This window comes from Telopea speciosissima, chromosome 11 (genome assembly GCF_018873765.1).
Source record: "Telopea speciosissima isolate NSW1024214 ecotype Mountain lineage chromosome 11, Tspe_v1, whole genome shotgun sequence".
NCBI classification, from domain to species: Eukaryota; Viridiplantae; Streptophyta; class Magnoliopsida; order Proteales; family Proteaceae; genus Telopea; species Telopea speciosissima.
Genome location: NC_057926.1, coordinates 33,710,879 through 33,734,663, shown reverse-complemented (window position 1 = coordinate 33,734,663; position 23,785 = coordinate 33,710,879). Strand labels below are relative to the sequence as shown.

The 23,785-nt window shown below is 37.1% G+C and overlaps 1 protein-coding gene across 1 annotated transcript; it reads right to left on the bottom strand.

Annotated features, from left to right (window-relative positions):
- Positions 1-5,265: 5,265 nt before the first annotated feature.
- LOC122644990 (putative nuclease HARBI1) lies at positions 5,266-7,213 on the bottom strand. Its single transcript, XM_043838345.1, has 5 exons — positions 7,029-7,213; positions 6,550-6,697; positions 6,199-6,372; positions 5,869-6,100; positions 5,266-5,738 (listed from the first exon to the last, which is right to left on the bottom strand). The coding sequence occupies exons 1-5, from the start codon at positions 7,211-7,213 to the stop codon at positions 5,266-5,268; spliced, it is 1,212 nt and encodes a 403-aa protein (XP_043694280.1).
- Between the last annotated feature and the right edge of the window lie 16,572 nt (positions 7,214-23,785).

Below are 23,785 nucleotides of genomic sequence, written 5' to 3'. Positions count from 1 at the left end.
AAAGTAAGAACTTTTTACAAATGTCTATTTATCGCTACAAAATATAATTATGGGTAGTTTACATGTACCTCCCTTGAGGTATCGCATAATTATAGATCCACTAGTGAGTTTAGGATATTTATGCATGCCATCGTTGCTTTCCAAGATAATTAATAAATAAATCCACTACGTTAGTTGTTCTTGTTAGTTGCGAATGGTAAGATTGTTTCAAACATTTTATGACAGATATACCATTGATAGGGTAGAATGACATGATCTATGCCGAAGAACACAATCCACCCTTTAGGGTTTGAAGACGCATCATCTTTGTGCAAGAACACCTGCAACTCATCCAAATGCAACTCCTTCCTTCCCAACACCCTTACCTCTTCACCGAAAATCCTTTCTCGGTTTCTCTCTCTATAGAGAGGGGGGGGGGGGAAATCGTCTCATGGCTTCCTCCTCTCTTGCGCTCTCAAATGATTATGATACAGATATCCAGGGTGATTTGTTTATGTCAATTTTATCTTAAGTTCGATGGTATGAAAAGAGATTCATCCAAATAAAGTGCATAGATATCCGAACCCTTTTTCCCATAAGACCCAACGATTTTCCCCACATTTTGAAACTTCAAGACAACAGTTTCTACAACCTCATCTCTAGAGCCTAAAAGATAAGGGACTGTGTATTTTACGCATATCGTAGAAGCCATTGAGGGTTTTTTTTTTAGTCATAAATTTGAGGAGTTCGAGGATTAAAGAAAACGAAAAACAAAAACGTAAAGGGAAGGTTTCATTTTCATCAAAATGGATTGATGGCTATTTCTTGATGGAGAATTGGAGCTCATATCCATTTACACCTCACATTCAGAATCTCCACTGCTTGGGTTTGATGGAGATGGTCTAGACTGAACTTAAGATTCAAATTCTGGATTTTCTTCCAGGTATAGTTACATCAAAGATTGGTTGTATTTGTTCAAAACTAAATCAGTCAAACATCTTCAACACAACTTCAACATAAAGCTTTTACTCTCTCCATCCAAGTTTTAGGTACTTGGAGGCCATTAGTGGGTTGTTTCAGTTTAGTGCCAAGAATGGTGGTTGCCTCAGAGTTGTAGTAGCAGCGGCAAGTTAGGGCTTCTCCTTTAAGTTTGCTATTGCTCCACGGACCTAGTAATGAAAGAAAGAGGTATAGTTTAGCAGGAAGGGTAATGTGGTCAACATATGATAAATTCTAAAATTTTTAGTCTTAGTTGACGGAGTGAGTTTACTTATTAATTATTTTGGAAAGCAGGGGTGAAATGCATAAATATCAAAAGCTCATGGGTGAATCTATAATTATGTGATATCTTAGGGGAATTACATGTAAATTACCCTATATTTATATATTTTAAAAAATCCCATCACCTCTCTCGCCCTGACCCCGCCCTGCCCTGCCCTGCCCCCACCCCACCCCTACCCCTACCCCTACCCCTACCCCTACCCCCACCCTCACACACCACTACTCCTTGTACGCCACTACACCCCCACCGCCACTTCCACCTCCACCTCCACCTCCACCCTGCTCCCACCCCCACCGCCACTAGTTCTGACCTCTACCTACCACCCCCATACACAACTCCCTTCCTTGCTCCTTGTTGTAACACCTCCAGTGCTCCACTGCCTCCCCTGCCCTATGGTCATGTGCCCTTCCATCTCCCTCCCCTTCTACCTCTACTCTCCCCACCCCTGCAGATACTCCCCACGCACCGCCCCCTCCACCTCCCCCATCCTTTGCCCTATCTCCATATCTCGGCTCAGCCCCATGCTTCTTGACATCACCCCACCTCCTTTCTTTGCTGCACGAGGCGATTCATTGTCGATCCAAGAAGCCAGAGAGAGAGAGAGAGAGAGAGAGAGAGAGAGAGAGAGAGAGAGAGAGAGACATCTAACATGGCCTTGACATTGCTTGATTTCTTATATAGTAAATGATCAGGTCCTCATCAATTGGATTAAACCTAAAACCAGGGAGAAGAGAAAGAAGAGCGAGGAGAACAAGAAAAACTTTTAGTGGCAGTACTAAAATTGTTACTAAACTTATATTTTAAAAAAAAATTATTCATGGCAGATGTATAAAACCACCAATAAAATATTTTATTTGTAATTTAAAAATACATTATTAATAGCGATTTAGAAAAACTGCCACTTAATAGAGCCCTTTGGTGGCGGTAAATTAATTGCCGCTAGAACTTTATATTTTCTCAATTTAATAAAATATTATTAAACTCCCAGTAAAACAATTAATTTTTATTTGAAATTATATTTTGTGTCAATAAAAAATTACTTCGTGCTAAAAGTCACTATTTTGAAGTAGTTGCTTCTAAACCACCGTGAAATATGTAAACCAAATGGACCTTTCGTGTTGGTAAAAAATACCGTTTCAGAATTTCCACAGAATATGTAAACATTGGCTCTTTAGTTGCAATAAAATATATCGCCATGTAAACCTGGCTTTTAAAATTACTGTTGTTAAAAGTCTCGTCAAAGCGCAGTTGATGCACATGTTGTGCAGTGATAATATTCTTCTTCGTTCATTAGCTGGTTTCGCCTATATGATCTCAAAATGAAATATTTCAGTTTTTTTGTTTCTTGTTTCTATAAAATTTTGTAGTCAATATTAATATATTTAAAATTTATAGAAAATAATTTTTATATAAATCTAACATTTTACGGTTGCCTCATTTTCCATCTGACCTGCTACATGGCATGTGTAGTCTAAGTCGAAAGATTCCATTGTGGGATCTAACATTGGTTGGGCACAAAGATTTATACGCACCTTGCTACATAGGAGCAGACAACCGACTTTGTATGTCGCATGCGTACACAGACCTCGCAAAAGATTCAGTTTCCAAGCATTTGGTTCACCGTGCATTCTAACAGTTATGATCCACTAAAGTTTTAATCAGTCATATCAGACTACTACATGAAGATGCCATTCTATTGGACCTGGTTCCACCCACTCGTCATTGACAGACAGAAGATGAATGAACGACATATATATCACCTACATTGATAGTCGATTGTATGGTTGCCGGTTGCTTCCAATGTTGACGTAGGTCAAGCATAACAAAGCATATGGGAATCTATGTACATATTTCATTTTATTGGTCAAGACTTCACCTGCACGTGCATGACGGTGTTCCGAAGATCCTAAGACCAAGATTCGGCCCGCACTATTGGATTTTGATCCAACGCTCATTATTTGTGTCGATCGATGATATGCTACGGTGCTAAATGACAATACAATATTCTCAAGGAATATTTCAAACGATAGGTGCACATCACACTTGCTCCTCTGTATCTGGGCAAGCAAATCCAATAGATCAAATCAAATGTACATTCTGGATCTTAGATCTAGAGATCTGCATGTCACCCTCTAGACCTCATTACATTTTGTAGTGCACACCATCTCCTCGATATGGATTCGACCCCAGTTCATTGTCGAATCTATGCAAATCCGAGAAGCTCAAACTTGCCATGTTTAGCTCTGATCACTTCCTTTCGCGATCAAACCTAATTTTGGCATCTTAGATTTATATAATAGTTTCCTTAGGCCCCAATAAACATTCCCTAAGGCAATTAAACACTTTCTCTCATCCCATTGGCCATAACCTTGACCAAACACCCACCCTTGATGCGAAGACAGCCCCTTTCGATGATCCAGATTAAACCCAGCATCCCTACACGAAATTGGGAGTGCACACATCCTCTACATCTATAAATACATCTCCTCTCACGTTGAGGAGGGTCTCTAGTTCAGTCCCTTGCTGGTTTGGTGCTTGCTTGCCCCAATTTCAGCTCCCTTGGTGCCCTAAGTCTCTAGTCTTTGATCCTCTACTTGACCTTAGCCTATTTCCTCCCTGCCCCCTTGATCAGTGCCACAATCCATATTTGAAGCTTCAAAGATCAGAGCTTAGAGTCACTTACCCAGTGATTTCGGCTTGACAATGAAGTGTTGCATATGAAGAAACAAGAGAAGCCGTCACAAGCGGCGATACTTGTTCAACGTACAAACCCCCTGAGTCACAAAAGAGAAGCATCCATATCTCCGATTTTTTATCATCTTCTAACTAGGTAGGTGATATATGATTCTCAAGTCTTTGTTTATTTTACATTATTTTTTATTATTTAAATCATTTTGCATCTCTTAAGGTGCGTGATCTCATCTCTCTAGATGATGGTCACACATATTCCTTGTCTTCTCTCCCATTCTCTTTTTTTTCTCTTATTGTATTTCACTTGCATGCATGCATTAACTTATGATCCTCATCCCCCGTAGTATAAGACTCCGTTAATCTTTATCCATCTCATAAGTTCACATGTTTCTATATGCTTTGCATACTCCTTTTGTAATATCCCGACATAGTGGAGGAATTAATTTAAGCTTAACTGGTGATATAATACCTGTGCCTAAAATACAAGGGTAATTTGGACATTTCATATTAGCTCAAAATTCAAATCGACGGTCAACTGAGGATCCTGATTTTTGAATCCACGATCAATGGATTTTGAGGTAAGATGATCATTTTTAAATATATTTATTTATAAGCATATAAATGTGTAAATTTATTAGCCTAGTGGTTAGGATCTTAAAAATAATTAAAGAGGCCTAAGGATTGACTCTTGTTGGAAGCAACTATAAGGAATTTTATCTTTCTTTTTTAAGCAGCTTGGTGGACCCCACACAATATTAATTGAGAAGTTGAGAGAAAATAGGGGTGGAGTTTGATAGAGATTGAGTTGGATTGAAAATTAAATAAAGAAATAAAGAAGAAAGAGGATTTGAGTTTAAAACAAAAAAATAAATAAAGAGGGAATGGAAGATAAAAAGGAAAAATCGTCTAGAATTGTGAAAGAGGAAGAGAGAGAGATCGTGGGAAAAAAAAAAAAGAGAAAGAGGAGAGGGGAGAGTTAGGGTATGTATGGTAAGCATTATGATTCAAAAAATTGATTCTGGGCCAGAATCAATTTTTTTTGTTTCTGAAATTTTGGAGTAATTCTATACCAACAAATGTTGTATGGTAAAAAATTGATTCTGCTATTTAGAGAAACAGAAACATGTATGGATTGCCATTTTAATAGAAACAATTTTCTTTTCTAATTCTATCAAATTACATAAAATCTCATCCCTTAGCACAATTTTCATAGTACAAATGAATGAGAAAATATCACTAATTTCAACATGTCCAAAATAATTCCAATACTAAACATAATGTTCTTACACATCAAAAAAAGTATTGATTAATTTTCATTCAATTGGAGCCATGTTTCTTGATAAGGCCAACTCGTTAGCAATGTACTTTCGAAATTCATCCATCTTTCTTGCCCTATTTCGTTGGCTAGAATTACCATACTCAGGTAGGATGAAATCCTCATCAGGGGGTCTCTGTAAATTGTTATAATCTCCAAACCACACAAAATTTGTGTCAGCTTTTTGTTCATCCCGAATGAAATTGTGTAGGGCACAACATGCAATGACGATACGACTTTGGGTCGAAAGAGGAAAACGTGGCATTTTGCTTAGTATAGGAAACCGTTGTTTCAATGAAGCAAAACTACACTCGATAACATTCCTAACACTCAAATGTCTTTGGTTGAAAAGTTCTTTAGCATTCTGCGCTCTTCTTGACTCGAAATCTCGGAGATGATACCGTTGTCCCTTGAATGGTGTTAAAAACCCTGTAATAGATGGATATCCAGAATCTACTACGTAATATTTGCCTACATTATAATTGGTGAAAGATTATATCAATACAATATTTTGATAATATTTTTTATAAAAAAAAATATATATATATTGTGATAATGCTATCAACTGAATATTACTAAATGACAACGGCTTTGTATTTACCTAGAGGAGGATGAGGAAAGTGTAAGGTTGGATCTGCGAGTGCCGTTGCAAATTCTCGACAATCATTTGCGGATCCCTCCCAGCCACTATTCACAAAAGTGAATTTCATGTCATGTGAACACGCACACATGACGTTCTGTGTTGTTTGTCCCTTTCTCCCTCTATAAGGTACTTGTTTGTGTAGAGGAACACGTGCATCTATATGAGTTCCATCGATAGCACTAATACAATCCTAATACAATCCATCATATGCACTAAATTAAAAAGGTATCACAGCAAAATAAATAATGGTAATATGTATGTAAAAATTTTTATTCAAATTGTTCTTACCTTGAAAAAAGGATACTTTTTGGGATCATTCTTAATTTCTGGGGCAATCTTATCAAATGGTGGTGGTCTTATGTTAACTTCTCTTAACTTGAGGAAAGCCTCCAGTACTGTATTAAAATGCCTACCAATGGTCTCTGGTGAATGCTGAAAATGTTCAGCTATATCTCTTACCCGCTGGTTTCAACCAACCATAGTTATGAACATTGCTAGCTGCTCGTCAACTCTAACATATCGACTATCTTCCAACCATCCTTGCTCCCGCATTAGTGTACAGAGGTTGAAGAAGACATGTCATTCCATTTTGTATTGTTCATAACACCTATCTACATGACCTTCCAAGACCTCACATACACGTTCTGGGCCTGTTAGTGCACTATCACGAATGGGCTCTCTAGTGTGTAGTGAACTCTCTTGTGCATACATAAGTAGAGTCATACACATAACCAAATCTTCTTCAGTTTCTTCCCTATCTAGTTCTTCCAAGTTTGAGCCAGACATCCTAGAGTGTCATGTAAAATATGATCAATCAATAAAATATTAGAATCTAATGAAGAAAAAAATAGGCATACATTCTCAAATAAGAAAGTCATCAAGCATATAGAAATTATGGCAAATATCCAACATATATGATTACAATCATCCACCATTAAAAACATCCAACAGAATTAAATTGTACCATTACAGTCATCCACCATTAAAAACATCCAACAGAATTAAATTGTACCATTATAGTCATCCACCATTAAAAAAGGAACATGATATCAATGATTAAAGAAGTCTAAGAAATATGATCTTGTGCAGGGCATGAAATGAAAGCCTCTCTCCATTGCGGGTCTGCCATTATCTTGACAGCTGCCTTCTCATATAATTCTTCATCTACATTGTTGACTGTCTCTAGTACCTCTAAGGCCCTAGCAATGCTGAATTGCATTTCAGTATTCTTGGATGTGGTAGACAAACTAGCATCTCTCTCCAACCTTGATTTGACCATCACTTGAATGGCCTTGGAAGCCATTGATAAATCAGAGTTTCTCCTTCTTTTTCTCTTTGTATTTGGAGTCCTATTATGATTAGGAAGAGCTCTAAATGCTTGTGGGGATTGAGTGATTATAGAACTCTAGAATAACATGGCATGAATGATAGATAACCCCCTTTTCCATGCCTCAAGTTCATGGTGTGCAACTCATAAGCATGTGACTTGACAAAAAACCATAAACATTTGTGGGAATTTGTTTGTTACATGTTTATAGCTAACTGAGAATCTCAGAGTGAGGTTTATTTTATTTCTCACTATTCTTACATTAGTAGCAAAAATACCCCAGATGGGAATAGTAAATACCTCAATTCAAAGATGTAATAGCAATCCTGTAAATACTCTAAATTCCAAGACCAACAAACAAAGAAGAATAAGGTTTATGGTTTGGAAGGAATGTATTAAGGGAAGTTATTTCTAGAGAGTAATAAAAGATGGAGAAGGAATGGAATGAAGTAGAATCAGGTAAATATGAGAAGTTGGAATAATGGGGATTTTAGTTAAACAATGAGAGGAGGTTATCTTCAACCTCTCGATCATGAACAAAGGCAGAAAAATCAACACAATGTCAACAGCAACAACTCCCACCAATTTGAGGGAATATGAAAATATATAAAAATTAGATTATATTACCTCTTTTCCCTCCATTTATCATTTTTCACTTAAAACTAAGATGATACTTCCAATCTTCAATTCTTAATGAGGAAGGCCTGCCACTTCCATTTCCTTCAACATTAATAAAAGTCCACCAATAATCTGTATATATATTTGGAAATATATAAATGAAGCAAATTTCTAGTGCATGATAACACTCCAAAGATTAGGTGGACAACCATGGCATTACCATCGTCCGCTGATTGAGACGGGGCAAACAAAACTGTTCATTCAAGGGAGGAACTGGGATTTTCAGAGAGATTATGAATCAGATTGGCAAAAAGGAGTTCAGAATGAAACTGAAGTAATTTAAAACAAAAAAGATTAGATCACAGAATCTGTTAAATATATTTGGGCCATTATTATTTAATTCCTATTACGCAAATGCAGATTTGGGCCATTATTATTTAATTCCATGAAAATTATAGATGCACTCACTAATGCATACACTACGTTTTGTAGTTTTAGCTCTTGACCAGTGCCGAGATTGATGTTAGAAGAACCTAAAATCTATATCTATTTTAGTTCCAGCATCAGTGTTTTTGAGTTTTAGATTATACAAGCCATTCTAGCAATAGGGCCAACTAATGAGGATGAACGAGAATATTTAATTTTTTTAGATAAAAAGAATGAACGAGATAACCGAACAAAAAAAGAGAAGCAAACATAAAGTGTGAAGATGCAGAAAGCGCAAAACAGTACTATAAAGTAGGATAATTGAGCTCATTGCTTAAAAATACACATACACATACTCAGTCACACTTACTTGGAAAACAAGCATAGTACAAATCACAAAGCAAGGTCAACTACCCGAGGAAAAAAATCTTTTAACAAGTTGTAGAATGACGAGAGAGAGAGAGCGAGAGAGAGAGAGAGAGAGAGAGAGAGAGAGAGAGAGAGAGAGAGAGATTACCTTCACCGATTGAGAGTGAAAGAGAGCCGACAACCGTCGTCAATGGGGGTCGCAAGATGTGGAGGTTGCAAGAAGGAGGCCGCTCTTGTCTGTCAACGAAGAGATGTGTTTACGGTTATTTTTCTGTTTTGATGGTAAATACCATCGAATGCCCCTCGTAACTTAAGCAGAACGCGTTTCACCGAAAATTCATAGAATCGATTCTCCAATATGAGAAACTCCGTTTTGGTGTCTCTCAAAACCTTGCCAGAATCCATTTTATCACCCTGTTCGTTTAAAAAAATCACAGAAACGGACCGGACAACCCATACATAAACTGTTTCAATTCTGCCCTCAGAATCAGGAAAAACACCAGAATCCATTTTTTAGAAGGTTACCATACATACCCTTAACATCTATACTTTGTGCTTATTTTATGTTAAGAATATTCTCCTCTCTTGATCTTAAAATTATGGTTTTACAAGCATGTGTTCAACAACTTTATTTGAGAAAACTATATTGAAAAACTCATTGATTTATGGGCATAATAGCATGAGATAAAGTGAGAATGATGTTATAATGATATTCTTCATAATTATGGGGAAGCATGACAATCCTTTGCATGCTTATGGCTGTATGGATGTTTTTTATTTTATTTGAATTGTGATTGAGCAGATGAGCCTATAGTACAGTACGGGGCATACTTCTTGTCCTCACCTTTGGTGAGTCAGATGCGCTTGTAATACGGTGCAAGGCAGGTGTTTGTGATTACATTGATGTGCACGTTCATGATTCAATTTGATATCGTGGTTATGCTTTTGGCCAGGTGTAAGTATGGTATTGGTACTTGATTATGTATATGCGATGTTGTTGTTTTTGTGAAATTTGCTATAGGGATGAGTAACCCTAATTTTATGTATATATTTTTTCAACTCTGTTATGGTGCATGTTTTTTTTTTAAATGTTCGTATGACGTTTAGATGTTATCTTGCTAAGTTTCTTCCCCAAGCTTACCCCAATTATGTTTCAGATGGAGAGACCATAGATATTGACCAGACCTGTGTGGAGAATCATGAGGATGAAGCTTATGATTGTGAAGGAGACATCATTATGATTGAATCTTGAAATTGATTTAAATTCTGTTTCAGACTTGAATTTTTTTTTGACATATAACTTTAATTAATTTGGGTTTTAAGACGATGTAATAGTCAGTTAAATTTTTAGTACTATTGGAGACTTGAATTTTATTATATTGATTGAATGAATGTGGTTAGAGACTTCTGCTACAATTTATGTTTTAAGGTTACCAGATGATTTATAAATTTGGTTCACATTCCGGATCATATTCCCCTAAGACTTAGATCTTGTGGACTGTTACGACCTAAACTCCTGGATGGATTTGGAGGCATTACAGAGTGGTATCAGAGAAAGCATTTTAGGTTGAAATAAGAATTAGAAACATGAACCCTAGACACTGATATTGAACTTAGAAGAACCTAGAAACTCAAATTTGAATATTACAAATTAGAAAATTTCTCTGTAGTGGGCAGAATAGTAGTCCGGTTTTGAGTTTGATGGTTGACCTACTTTGGAGTTAAATTTGGATCTGAAATTTTTACTAGGAATGAATTAATATGTGTAGAAGATATCCAAAAAATTTCATTTTATTTGAGAATGATTTGGTAGGTCAAATAATTTCTGCAATCCGAACTGTACAGTTGCTATTAAAATCTAGAGACTGAGAAAGAAAGGGTTCATAGAGAGACTTAGAGGTTGAAATTGGAGGTAATTTTTGGACTGTAGACACATTTAGAGTATTACTAATCCTAGAAAAATTAGGGATAAAATTGGTTTTGGAAAACCCACTTTTTGACTATTTTAAAATTCTTGGACAGAGTCTGCCTACAGTCAGAACCTGATTTTGGAAAACATAGAAACCTAAGTTAAAAAAACCTTTTTAATGTGATTTTTAGATATGTTTTAAAAATATAACTTAGGTTTCATTAAAAATTAACTTCCACATTAATGGACTTTCAAAAGATTTAATTTCTTAATTTCTACCATAACAGTCAGAATTGCAGAAAACATAATTTTTATGAGTTGCAATTTTGTATGAGTTGTTGATCTTTTGTACTTGGCCAAAACAGAACCATGCCTCCATGAAGAGCAAGACGGAGTGGTAGCAATGCAGTACTAAATTCTGAAAATCATCCACCATCATCAATTGAGGATGAACTTTGATTTATGAAACCACATGAGAATTATTGGAGACGAGTTTTAATAAACCTTGAACTTAGAAATTGGTAGCATCAGATTTTGAACATAGAGGCATTACACATAGGTTTCAACTAAAACAATTCGGATGAAACTCTTTAATATTTTATTGTGAACTTTAGCTGTGGAGTGGGAGTGATATATTTTCTTCACTATTTGGATAGACGTTTGTGGTAGATATTGTATATATGTCTTTTCAAGTATAGATAGAAGGTAGAGATGTGCCTGGAGATTTGATTCTTTTAGAAATATGAATTTCGATGTCATACTTGACCTGAGTTGATTATCCTCCTACTATGCTAGTGTTTATTATTTTGATGTGAGAATAATGATGTTTGGTACGGAGGACAAGTTAAGCCTTAAATTTATGGGATCCTCCAAGATTGAGGTACAATAATTTTAAAGAAGAAATTTTTAAAGGAGGGGAGGATGTAATAACCTGAAATTTTTAGAAACCCAATTAATCGTACATCCTAAGGTAAAAATGATTGAACTTATAATATGAGGTGCATGTATACTAGAGTATGCGATACATGATTGTGGATGATACACACAAAATAATTTGAATGAGTTGAATTTGCGTGATTTTACATAGATAAATGTTGAATGGTTGAGGATTAAGTCAATTCTGGTTCGACTTATTGGTTGGTAATACTCAAATGTGAGAGGTTTAGTTTTAGCCAAGCCTATTTTGGACCTTTGATATAGGTCAGGATTGAATAAATAATCGGCCAGGAATACAGAGATAGTGATCCAGAAACTTTTAAAGATTGATTTGGCTAAGGTTGCATGTTAACTCAGTGGTTCAAGAATATAGGTTGATTTTGGTTCAGCTTAGTGACTCAATGTTTTAACTAAGAACCAAGTTACCATGTTGGATATTATTTATATCGGTCACTAGATTTACTTTGATCAAAGTTGAATTTTGAAAGTTTGATTTTTTAAATTTGTTAAGTTTCTAATAATGATGTCTTAACCAACAAATGGATGGACAGGCAGAGAGAGTGATTCAAAATTTGAGCAAATACCTATATGTTTTGGATCGTAAGGAGCAAGTCCTATATAACCGCACCTTTTCATTTATGATGATTTTCTGGAGGAATCATAACATTCAAGAGACTTAATAAAGAGTTTTATTATATAATTTTGTATTAGGATTGGTTTGTTAATTAAAATAATTAATTTATTTTATTTAATGAAATTGGTGTAATATTTTATTCGTCCATTAAAAGAAAAAAAAATAATTATTTTATTTTTCCTTTTAGATTTTGTTTCTTCCCTAATTTAATGCACACAAGAATAGGAAGTTGGAAATCAAGTCAACTAGAAGGAAGAGCTCTCACAATGATTCAAAGATGGGGTTCTTTTGAGCTCCCATATAAAAAGACAAGAGGCGAAGGAGCTTGAGCCAACTGTTTTGGCTCCTCCCCCCTCCCCCCCTTGGCCAAATCTCTCTCTCCACCTCTCTTCTCTCTTTCTCTTGCTCTTACATTTTGGTTTTTGAGAATTAGGGTTTGGTGAAAAATTGACTTCGTGAAGGTGTGGATTCTTGAATCCAGTGAAAATTGAGATCGGTGTCTTTAATTTGGAGATTCTTTACCATTCGCGATCGTCTTTCCCTGTGTGCTCATTGGAGGAAGAACCATTATCTGGAGGAGGAGCAACACTTGAGGCTCTTCAGGTTAGTATACCTCTATGATTTTATTATGGTTATGGTTTGTTTTGTTTGGTATTCTTGGGATGCGAAAGAACCCAAATCGATTCATTCCGCTACGCATTCGGGTATGGGATTGTTTTCTTTTGCCCTAACACATGTTTTGTAACATCAGATTTGATTAGTCAAAATCGTCTAGATCGGATCAGTATTGGCCTAGAACAATCCCAAATAATGACCAATGCCCAATATTAATGGATCGGTCAACTCAGTCAGATCACCCGTATCTTGGGATCAGATCGGTTGGTATCAATCAGTATGATTATAAAATGATTCGTAATCTCGGGATCGGATTGATACCGGCCATGGTTTTTTATTTACTTTTACTTTTCATAAATTTTTTATATTTTCAAAATTCGACATAAGCACTAAAAGCACCAATAATAGCAAACCCTCCGCCCCAAAAGAAATCCTCTTCATATGTGCAAGGATCTTCACTATAAGTCCATTAACATCTCCAACATGATAGAACAATTGATAAAATACAAAATGGCACACCTCAAACTGATTATAAAACCCACAAAGAAACAATGAGAAGATCTATCCAAGTTGTACAAATAAACCACAACCTGAAATATTTGTTTAGTACAAATTAGGAAATTAGGAAACCGAAGATGAGGAAGCTGCCTCGGCCATTATCGATCAAGATATATTCTGTGTTTCGTCTTCTTTTGATCCAATTTTCTTTTGTATCCCAAATTGCATACCCAAAATCTGGGAGTCAAAGATATTGGAATTCAAAAGAAAACGAAACATGGAAACATATCATGAGTGTTGTTAATATTGTCGCTGGGTTTGTTTGGTGAAAGGTGTTGCATGCAGGGATGCAGCAGGTGATGGTGGGAAGGTGATATCGGTAATGGTTGTTGGGTGATCAATCATCAATGGTGGTAGATCTGATCGCAGTGAAGGTAGTAGAAGGTTACTTTGTAGCACCAGCGGCAACTACGATAGTTTCAGATGACAATAAAAGTATAATAGGAAATCTGTTATAAAGGGTTCAGTTATGTAATTAGGGCATTGGATTTTTCTTTCCATAGTAAGGGTTTAGGCCATCCTACCCTCTGCCTGAACACACTACCCGAGGTGGAGTCCATTTCCCTCTATTAGATGTACTTGACGATCAAATAAGAGCAGTGTGATTGAAAGGATAAGAATGGGGGGCGGATTTCCAGAAGATTAAGGAAGTGGAATCCGGAATATTTATGGGAAACAATGTTGTCCAGCTTCAACTCTGCCAGTTCAACGGCACTCCCCCCCTTTCCTCTTTTAACGCTCAGCAACAATTCTCTCCCATCCCATGACTCAGCCATGCGTAACAGCTCCTTGCCAGCTCTGCCCCTCAATCTAGCTGATTTAACTACTCTCCTATAATCCTTCCGAATCTATCCAGTATCCAATATTTCTATTTCCAACCCACTGTATTACATAGTACATCCTAAATTTAGGGTGTCAATCCGGTGGTTCGGTTCATTTTTTTAGTGGGGTGAGTTTTAAGGAAACCGAACTGTTAAGGACTTTTTGGTTTCAATTTAGTTTGGGTTTCAATTCAGGTTCGGTTTATCTTGTGTTATCGGGTTTAATATGGTTGGTTTAGTTTGAAAACCGGGTATGGATTGGTTTGCGCTAGGGATTGGACAAGGTTCTTAAGTTTTGGGGGTCGGGTTCAAGTTTCGGTTTGGTTTGGGTTCGGTCATATCATTCAGGCTACTTGGTGGCCCGTCGATTTAGCCCAAATCGAGCCGAAACCGAATAGTATCCTAAACCATAAACCAAGCCTGGCCCAATAAGGGTTCTATTCGCTTTGGATTAAGTCAATCGGGTCAGGTTGGACCTATTCGATTTAGATTTTGACACCCATAATCTAATTAGCCGCCAAACTGTTTTTTTTTTGTATGTTTTTAATTTATTTATCTATGGGAAAAGGCTGGTTATGTTAGCATCCTATGTGTCTATCTCTCTCTTCCTCCCTTTAAGAGGTAAGGGAGTCGTTACAAGGAGGAGAGAGAGAGAGTGAGTGTTAGCTTATGGTATACGTACCGCTAGCATGTCCATGCCTCTCCCTTTATTTATTTATTGGGTGCAACTATTGGGATTTGGTAAGGATGTCAAAACCAAATCGAAATCAAACCGAATCATTTAAACCGAAATCGGCAGACCATTTAGTTAAATGGTCTAGTTATGATTTTAGAAATGACACCGTTTATTTAATCGATTTGGTTTGGTTTAGATCGATTAATCCAACGGCTTCAAACCGTATAATCCAATTAAAACCGATTATAACCAAACCGTCTAACTGTTTAAAAACCTAACAACTTTTTTTTTTTTAATAAACAAAAAATCAAAACCTAGCAAGTAGCAACTACTAAGTAATCACATTTCTTCATTAATGATTTCCTTCCTCAAACAACAAAAAAAAAAAAAACTAATAACTTAGTAAGTAATAAGTAATAACTAGTATTAGTAAATAGAGTAGTAAATGTATATAGAACTGTCTAACCGAAACCGTGTAAAACCGTATAGAACCATTTAATCGAAACCATTTAAGAACCGTTTAACCGAAACCGTTTACTAAACGGTTTAGGTTTTGATTATGAGACCGTTTAGTTGAGTTACGGTTTCTACCCTCAAGTAGTCAAAATCGAATTGAACTGAACCGTTTAACCAAAACCGGACCATTTAACACCCTTAGGATTTGGCTCCTGTCCTACAGTGGCGGGAGCTGGAGCATCCAACCCAACAAAACCACCCAAAAATAGGGGGTGGGATGGTCATTTCACATGTGGGGTCCAGGTGGGACCCACCTATGAAATAATCACCCTATCCCTATTGGGCCCCACATGTGAAATGACCACCCCACCCCTATTTTTGGCTATGGTTTTGTTGGGCTGGACACTCCAGCTCCCTCCACGGCAGGACAGGAGCCTTTTCCAACTATTGGAGGGATAAAACCCAATGAGATAAAAATCAAATTAAGAACGGAGATGGTGCTATGCCTATGAAGTCCAAGTCCACTATGGTTGATTGAGGAAAGTATACTTTGAAGCAGAGAGACCTCAGCTTTCAAGTCTTGTATATTACAAGAGGCCAAGAATTTCAAATTTGAACCAGGCTAAACTGGCCTTGTTGCCTGTCACCATATGAGTTGGCCATTTTAAAGACCCTTGACCTAGACTATGGTTCAGCCAAAGTGGGCTTCACTAGAGACCGGTTAGAGTTGTCCCTTTCAAGTAGGGTGTCAATAATTAATTAGCCTGCATCAGTTTGACTATCTGGCCCCGCTGAAGAAAACTGTGATCATGTCGTTAGTTTACAGAGAAAAGGAAAACCCGACATTTTAGTAGGATTTGGGTCCTCTGTAGTGCGACACAGCGTGTAGCACAACATCTGGTGGTGTGCAGTGCACGGGCACGAAGCCCAACACATAGGTGGGTTATTGGGCTACATGCCCATGTGTTGCAAACCATCGGATATGCGCTACATACTGTGTCGCGCTACAAAGCAACCCCATATGACCTCATCACAAAATAAAATATTTTCTTGCATTTCAAATAAAATAATTTAACTGTTGAAAATCACATTAAAATATAAGGAATAATTAGGATTAACTTGCAAAGAAAAGAAAAGATATAATAGTAAGAAGCTTAGATTGTTCTCATATGCAGAGAACACAAACACACAATGATATTTCAATTTAAAACCTGATGATATAATTGTGTTTTCGTTTTTTCTTTTTTTTGTTTTTTGTTTTTTTGTGTGGAATAATGCATCAAAATTAGTTAAGTGCCTTGCCACAAAAAAATGATATATATATTAAAGCAATTTAATGTTATTGAATTCGATCAATTACCATACGAATTAGGAAATTAGGAAACAAAAGATCAGGAAGCCTCGGCCATCAAGACATGTTCTGTGTTTCTTCTTCTTCTGTTTCTATTTTCTTTTCTTTCCTAAATACATTTATCATTGCATACCCAAAATCTGGGAGTTCAAAAAAAAGGAGTCAAAAGAAGACGAAACAGGCCAGGAAACATATCATGAGCATTACGATTGTATTGTCCAAGGATTAATCACAGCAGTTTAGCAGCAGGGGCAATGGGAGCAGTTGGGTTGAGTATGTTTGGTGAAATTAAGGTGATGCAATGTCTTGATGGCCAAGTATGACATCTTAAACAGGAGATTAACATAGGAATTAATCTGATATAAGATTGTAAACTACTTCCAAATTCCAGATGAACCCATCCTTTGCTGGATTTTAACAAGATGGCACACCAACCTCCCTGGTTTCATATGTCTCAAGTTGGTTATTCAGCCATTTCTTTGTGGGAAAGCCTTCTTAGGCTGTGTTTGGATCAGACTTATGGAGCTAAACAGCTCTTGTGTTTAATTTGCTGGCCACAAAACCAATTAATGCACCTCCCATCCAAACTCAACCTTAGGCCTTAGCCTCACGGTTCTAAGGGATTGGTAAATTTTTTTTATTCGGTACGACACGTTTAAAATAGCTTAGACTTCGAATGGAACAATTAAAAATATGATTAAATATTTCAAGAACGGCCAAAAAACGAAAACAGACAGTATGAGAGTTTTAAATGTTTAGATTTTAAAGATGCAATATCAAGAAACAACAATATACACACATAAATTATGGGACCAATTCATATCTTCTTAATTAGATATTAATATTTAATGTGTGTGTCATAAGTTTTTATAACATAAAATTAGTTTTTTTAGAAATCAAAATTAAGTTTTTTTAAAAGTGACAGTTTCTTCACCAAAAAAAATGGCAATGGTGAACTAGTGCCTAGCACACATAGTAGTGTGGACTGTGGAGCGTTAAAGCCCATCCTCTCAGGAGGGTCTTGGGTTCAAGCTTCCAGGTTCACATTGGATCTTTGTCCCCTCTAGTTCCCTGCCCGACTCAGTTCCCCCAGTTCCTGTAATAAGGGGGCGCAATGAACACCTTACCCTTACCCAAACACTCTGACTGGGTAGGGTCCACCTCCGTTATTACCGGCATCGGGGAACAGGGCTGGGCAGGGAACTGGAGGAGATAATTTTCTCGTTCACACCTCTCCCCCCACCCACCCACCCACCCACCCAATCTCTCCCTCCCCAAATTCCAATAGGATAGCATAAAGTAGGATCGTAAAAATAAAAAAAAGAGAGAGAAAAACTCATAAAATTTTTTACCGTTTTTAAGGTGATTCTTGGGATATAATTGGTATCAATTGGGTAAAAAAATCACAAAAATGGAACCGAAAAAAAAAATCTTTAAGACCTGTTTTAATTAACTATGGTCGTAACTAGGTTTCCTCGAGCCCACCCAAAGCTCTACAGGGCTTGGGTTGGCTTTTCGCTTTTCAGCCCATGGGTTGGGTTTGGCCTGGGTTAAAGTCTCAGGTTGAGCTTGGCCCTACAATTGGTTGAGATGGCACACCAACCTCCCTGGTTTACGTAGGGATGTAAACGGATCGAATTCGGTAGGATAGTGGCATTATCATATTCGTATCCAATTATATTCGGACGGATTTGGATAATATCTTATCGGTTTTCGGACGGATTCAGATAATTTTTGGATAGTGAGTTTTTGAATACAGGTTCTCCTAAATGGATATGAATATGGATTGAATACAAATTTTTGACTATCCGTTGACATATTTACCATTTTTATGATGAGGGTGAGGGTTAAGACTTGAGAGTTTAGTAAGTACCCTTTCTTCTACTCTTCTTAGTCTTTTATTCTCCTACGTTTTTTACTTTTGATTTTTTAATAGATATGAAATTTCATATATCACATTGTATAAAATAATATATATAAACCAATAGCAAATCTAGAAAAAGAATCACATTATCTTAACTTATAAATTTATAAAAATAACATAACAAAATCCAATAAGGTAACTTAAAAGGATAGATAAACACAGAGTTATATTTCAGATATTTTATTACCATCGGACTGCTAAACGAATCGGATAATAATCAGTCGGATAGGGGGATTATCATATTCGTATCCGATTAGTTTCGGACGGATTCGGATTCTCCTAAACGGATACGAACTCGGATCGAATACGGATTTACGAATATCCATTTACATCCCTGGTTTACGGGCTTTGATACTATTTACTTATGGCTCGGTACAGGCTTAGCTGATGCCCCGATTAGCCTGACCGACAGGAACAAACCTGAAATGAACCAAACCGAATCTGAAAAAATGGAAAAAATGAACCCTACTCTGCCCATTTGAAAAGGTTAATAAAGGAATTGAGCCCTGCCCAAACTGAACTGAACCATGTTGAACCCGGTAACATAAATCGACACCGACCCAAATCGAAAAGTCCTTATTGATTCGGCTTCGTTTTGCCTGAAACTCATACTAAAATCGAAATACCCAAACCAAACCGCCCAATTGACACTCTTATTCAAACAAATCAATCGCTCTAACAAACTAGGGTACCATCTAGAGAATCCAAAAGAATCTTTTTATTGCTAATGTGAGGAGTTCTAGTGGAATGCAATTTCTTGGAGAAGGAAGGAAACCTTTGCGGTTTGGGAGTGGGTCCTCACCAATCACTATTTCTCCCATCTCTCCTATTATCTCTCCTTAAATCTTCTCTCCCCTACGTTTCTCTCTCTTCACTCACATGCTGGCTGCCCAGGGTCTCTCATCTTTTAAATCTCTCTCCTTCCTAAAAGCTTGTTTCGATTTCTTTCTAATCTCTCTATTTTCTCTCTCATCCCATGACGTTATCTCTCTTTCGTATCTATTTCTAACCCTTGGGACCAACCCCCTAAAATCTCTTTCTCTCTCTCTCCTCTGGACAGAATTCTGCAAGAAGACTAATCTCACCATTGAAGCCACTCCAACTCTCAACCTGCGTATCACGTTCATGGAAGATCACCATTGCTGTCCCCTGCCAATTAGCTCCATGAGTGAGACTCTAGTTTCGATTTCTTTCTAATCTCTCTATTTTCTCTCTCATCCTATGACGTTATCTCTCTTTCGTATCTATTTCTAATCCTTGGGACCAACCCCCTAAAATCTCTCTCTCTCTCTCTCTCTTGGACAGAATTCCGCAAGAAAACCAACCTCACCATTGAAGCCGCTCCAGCTCTCTACTTATGTATCACGTTCATGGAAGATCACCATTACTGTCCCCTGCCAATTAGCTCCATGAGTGAGACTAAGTATCTTTTGTATTTACGAGTAGATGAATCTTTGACAATTGTTATTTAATTTCTAATTTAGGCATAATTGATTGTTTGATGTTATATATATTGATATTGTGACACATGTGCTGATGTCATTCTCATATATATTTTTTTGCATCCATTCATGGATGGAGATCCTCTTCAGCGCACATCGTGCGGCTTGGGGGCTTTGATCCACACCATCGCACACATCCTGATACAGTGGCGTGTGGATCGAAACCTCCCCAACTAGACGATGTGAGCTGGACATCGTCCTGCACGGAAGAGGATCTCAATCCTCCGTTCATGCTATGTACAATTGCATATGCCATTATGTTATAGTTTTTTTTTTAATGCTTTGTCTAGTTTTGCAACGTATGAGACAACTATTTTTTATTTATATACATATCATACATGTTATGTGCATTAATTGAAGTGAAAGTAAGGGCCAGTATAAGACAAAGTGCATTTATTATATTAAAAAAATATATTTTATTCAACCTTGCATTGGTTAAAGAGAAAGAAAAAAGCTATTGTGTCTTCGTGCTTGCGCCTGCAGGGCTAGGTTGCATAATCGGCGTCTTCCCCGGATTGACTGCGACATACGTAAATTTGGTAGCATTGGGTGGGGCCCGCCTATTCTTTGGTGGATTTCCTTGTTGTGGCATGACGCTCTATTTTGTGATGCTTCGTTGGATCCAGAGACCAAGCATAGTGGTGTTGGCTTTGTTATCAGAAGCCATGTTAGTAGATGCTGCGTTGCTGTTTCAAATCCCACTCCCTTCAATGAAATTTTAGTTGGTGAGATGATGACGATTAGAGAAGGATTTTTGGAAGCCATCTCGGAAGGAACTCTTTCCATCACCGTGGAAAGTGATAATCTGGGCATTATTTCTTCTCTTTTGAATCCTTCGAAGATCCTGGATTTTATTGTTTTGCCTCTTATGGAGGACATTAGACATATCTGCACCTACTTTGATGATTGTAACTTTGCTTATATTCCAAGGGCTGCTAACTCCCTAGCAGACTGCCTTGTCAGGAGGGCTCTATCCGTTGCGGGAAGGATGGTTTGGCCCAACTCCGATCCCTTATTTTCTAAAGCTGCGACTTTGGACTCAAAGAGTGTTTCCCGTTCTTTGCAATAAATCTATCTTTTACCAAAAAAAAAAAAAAAACTTTTTATGATGAATGGGCTAATTATGTGATATTACTCATTTGGCGTACTTACCATTTTCACATAACATAATGCGAGGCTTAGCATTGGATTTTTTATTTTATTCTGTGCAGGTTTTAACTGGGACAATATAATTAGTTGCCCAAACTAATTAATATTATTATATTAATTTCATATATGATTATATATTGGGATTGTCCATGTTCTAGTAATTTGTTAGTAAATTGAACATGCACTTAGAATTATGCAGGTAAAGTAATCCAGTTATGATTAACATTAGACTGGACTTGATGTCCCCTGGAACAATGTGATTGAATTACTAAATAGTCTCATTCAAGTGGATCAAGTGTTAGAGCAAATGGCATAGGTATCCCAAAGGTAATCCATTGATGCAATTGTTTGATAAAATTGTTATTTGTCTCATATCATTTTTGTTGATAAGATGTTCAATGGAATTTTTGGAATCTTGTTGATTATATGGATGTAAATCCCATATGCCGTCAATATATTTATATTTTTTGTCTATGTTTTGAGCAGGACAGGTCAATTAGGCTTGCAACTATAATGAATCGAAGTATGTGTCAGAGTTAAATAATTATCTCAATGGGGATTTGAAACCTAAAGACTGCTTTTCTCATCAATTCTCACTTTTGTTAATTAGTCGTTAATATAGGCCTAATTTGATACGATTTCTATTTCAATTTCAGATTGATTTCATGAAATAGTCAACAAATAGATTTTTGGTTAACAAATTGAAATTGTTTTAGTTGTATCAATATGAAATATTTCAAGAATAAAAAAATCCATTTGATAATTCAATTTCTGAGAATAAATTCTTTATATTTCTTTGGGAAGAGTGGTGATGGCAATGGCGGTGGCGGGGTGTAGTGGTGGCGGTGGAATTGTGGTGGCGATGGTGGTGGTGAGACCATTAGGAGGAAACACACACCCCTCACTCACAGTATTATATGTGGGATCCACTCAATAGAAAAACTCATTCAAAATATAACTTTCACAAATTCTCCAAAAAAATTATATATAAAAGATAATATCCAAAGTTCCCTACAATTGAAATTCAATCCAAATCAAAAACATCTCTCAAACCTATGTGAGATTTCCGTTCGAACTCATCCCCCAACCCCTATTTATAAGAAAAGGGAATAAGAGAAATGAGAGGAAACCAAATCCTTGGTTTCTCCGTAACCACCCTTCTCCTCTTATTCATTTCTTACCTATTTTTTATATGAGAGTTTTCATTTCTTTTCACGTTTTGCATTAATTAATGCCATCTTGACTTCAAAGCTGCCGGCCACATCAAATAGTTAAGTAACATGATTATTTTTGGAAAGATTACTCCCTTGACGAGGAAGACATGATTATTTTTGGAAACAATCATACCATGATTATGGATAATGCCATGGTTATAAGGGGGAGGTTGCTACTCAAGCGTTGCTTGATTGTGCACACCACTTTGGGAAAGTATGTAATAATCAAACTTTGACTGAAAATTTAGTTTCAAATTCTGATGAGGATAGTCAAATTTTGATTGAAAATCTTATTAATAGTCAAACTTTAACTATAAATTTCAATTTTAAATTTTGATGAGGTGGTCAGTCAATCTCAACGTAGGATTGTTTTTCAAACTTTGAGTACAAAAACAATTCTATGCATAGTCAAACTTTTTGTGCTCAGGAGTCAGGATTCTTCTGCTGGAAGGCTTCCTTTGCAAAATGTGGGTACGGGTTTTGTCCCAAACACATGACCCAGGCCCCGGGGCATGGGATAGGTCAAGGTGGTGAAGCCTTCTTTTCAAAATGTGGGTGCGGGTTTTGTTCCAAACACATGGGCCGGGCTTTGGGGCATGGGACAGGTCAAGGAGGTTGAACTTTAGGTCATGGTCGGATGGTGACTAATCTATGGGGTGGGGGTTCAACCTGTGGAGGCTCCTGCAGCCTCTTCGAGTGATGGTTTTCACTTTCCTGTGAGGGAAACTCACGTGGTTGTAGAGTCCATGGAGTCCATTGACCCAACCCAACGACTTTCCAGAGACAAAGAAGGTGAAAAGGCTAAGTTCAAGCAACGTAGATTGAAGAAGAAGGGTGAGGTGGACGTCATGGGTTACGTAAACGATCTGTCCAATGAATGTCCTTTGTTTGGAATAGAAGAGAAATTAAGAAGACCGCTCCCCGGTTGGTTATTGATCTCTTGATTTGAGTAGTGTAGTGTGGGGTCACCGTTTGGGAGATTTTAACAAATACAGAGAAAGTACACAGTACCCAAAAAATAAAAATGTGAAAAAGCATAAGTATCAGAATCAGTATCGCATATGGAGCCGAATCAGATGGATGTTTTTGCCCACATTTTTTTATCAACCAGTCCAGCAAACCAGCCGCATGAGGCGGCTGGGGTGGGGGGTTGGTTAGTATATAAATAAGGCATCACTTCTCTTATTTCATTCAACAGCTCAGGTGGATTTCTTTCTCTCTATTCTAGGTAGCAAATACGGCTGCTGGCTACTTCAGATAAACAAACTAGTGTTTGGGGGGGGAGAGGGATATTGTTAGTTTGAAGTTTCTAAGTTTTTAATTAAAAGCTAGGTAGCTAGCTGAGTTCATCTATAGTTTTTGGTTTGAGATGGAAATGCAAAGATTGATG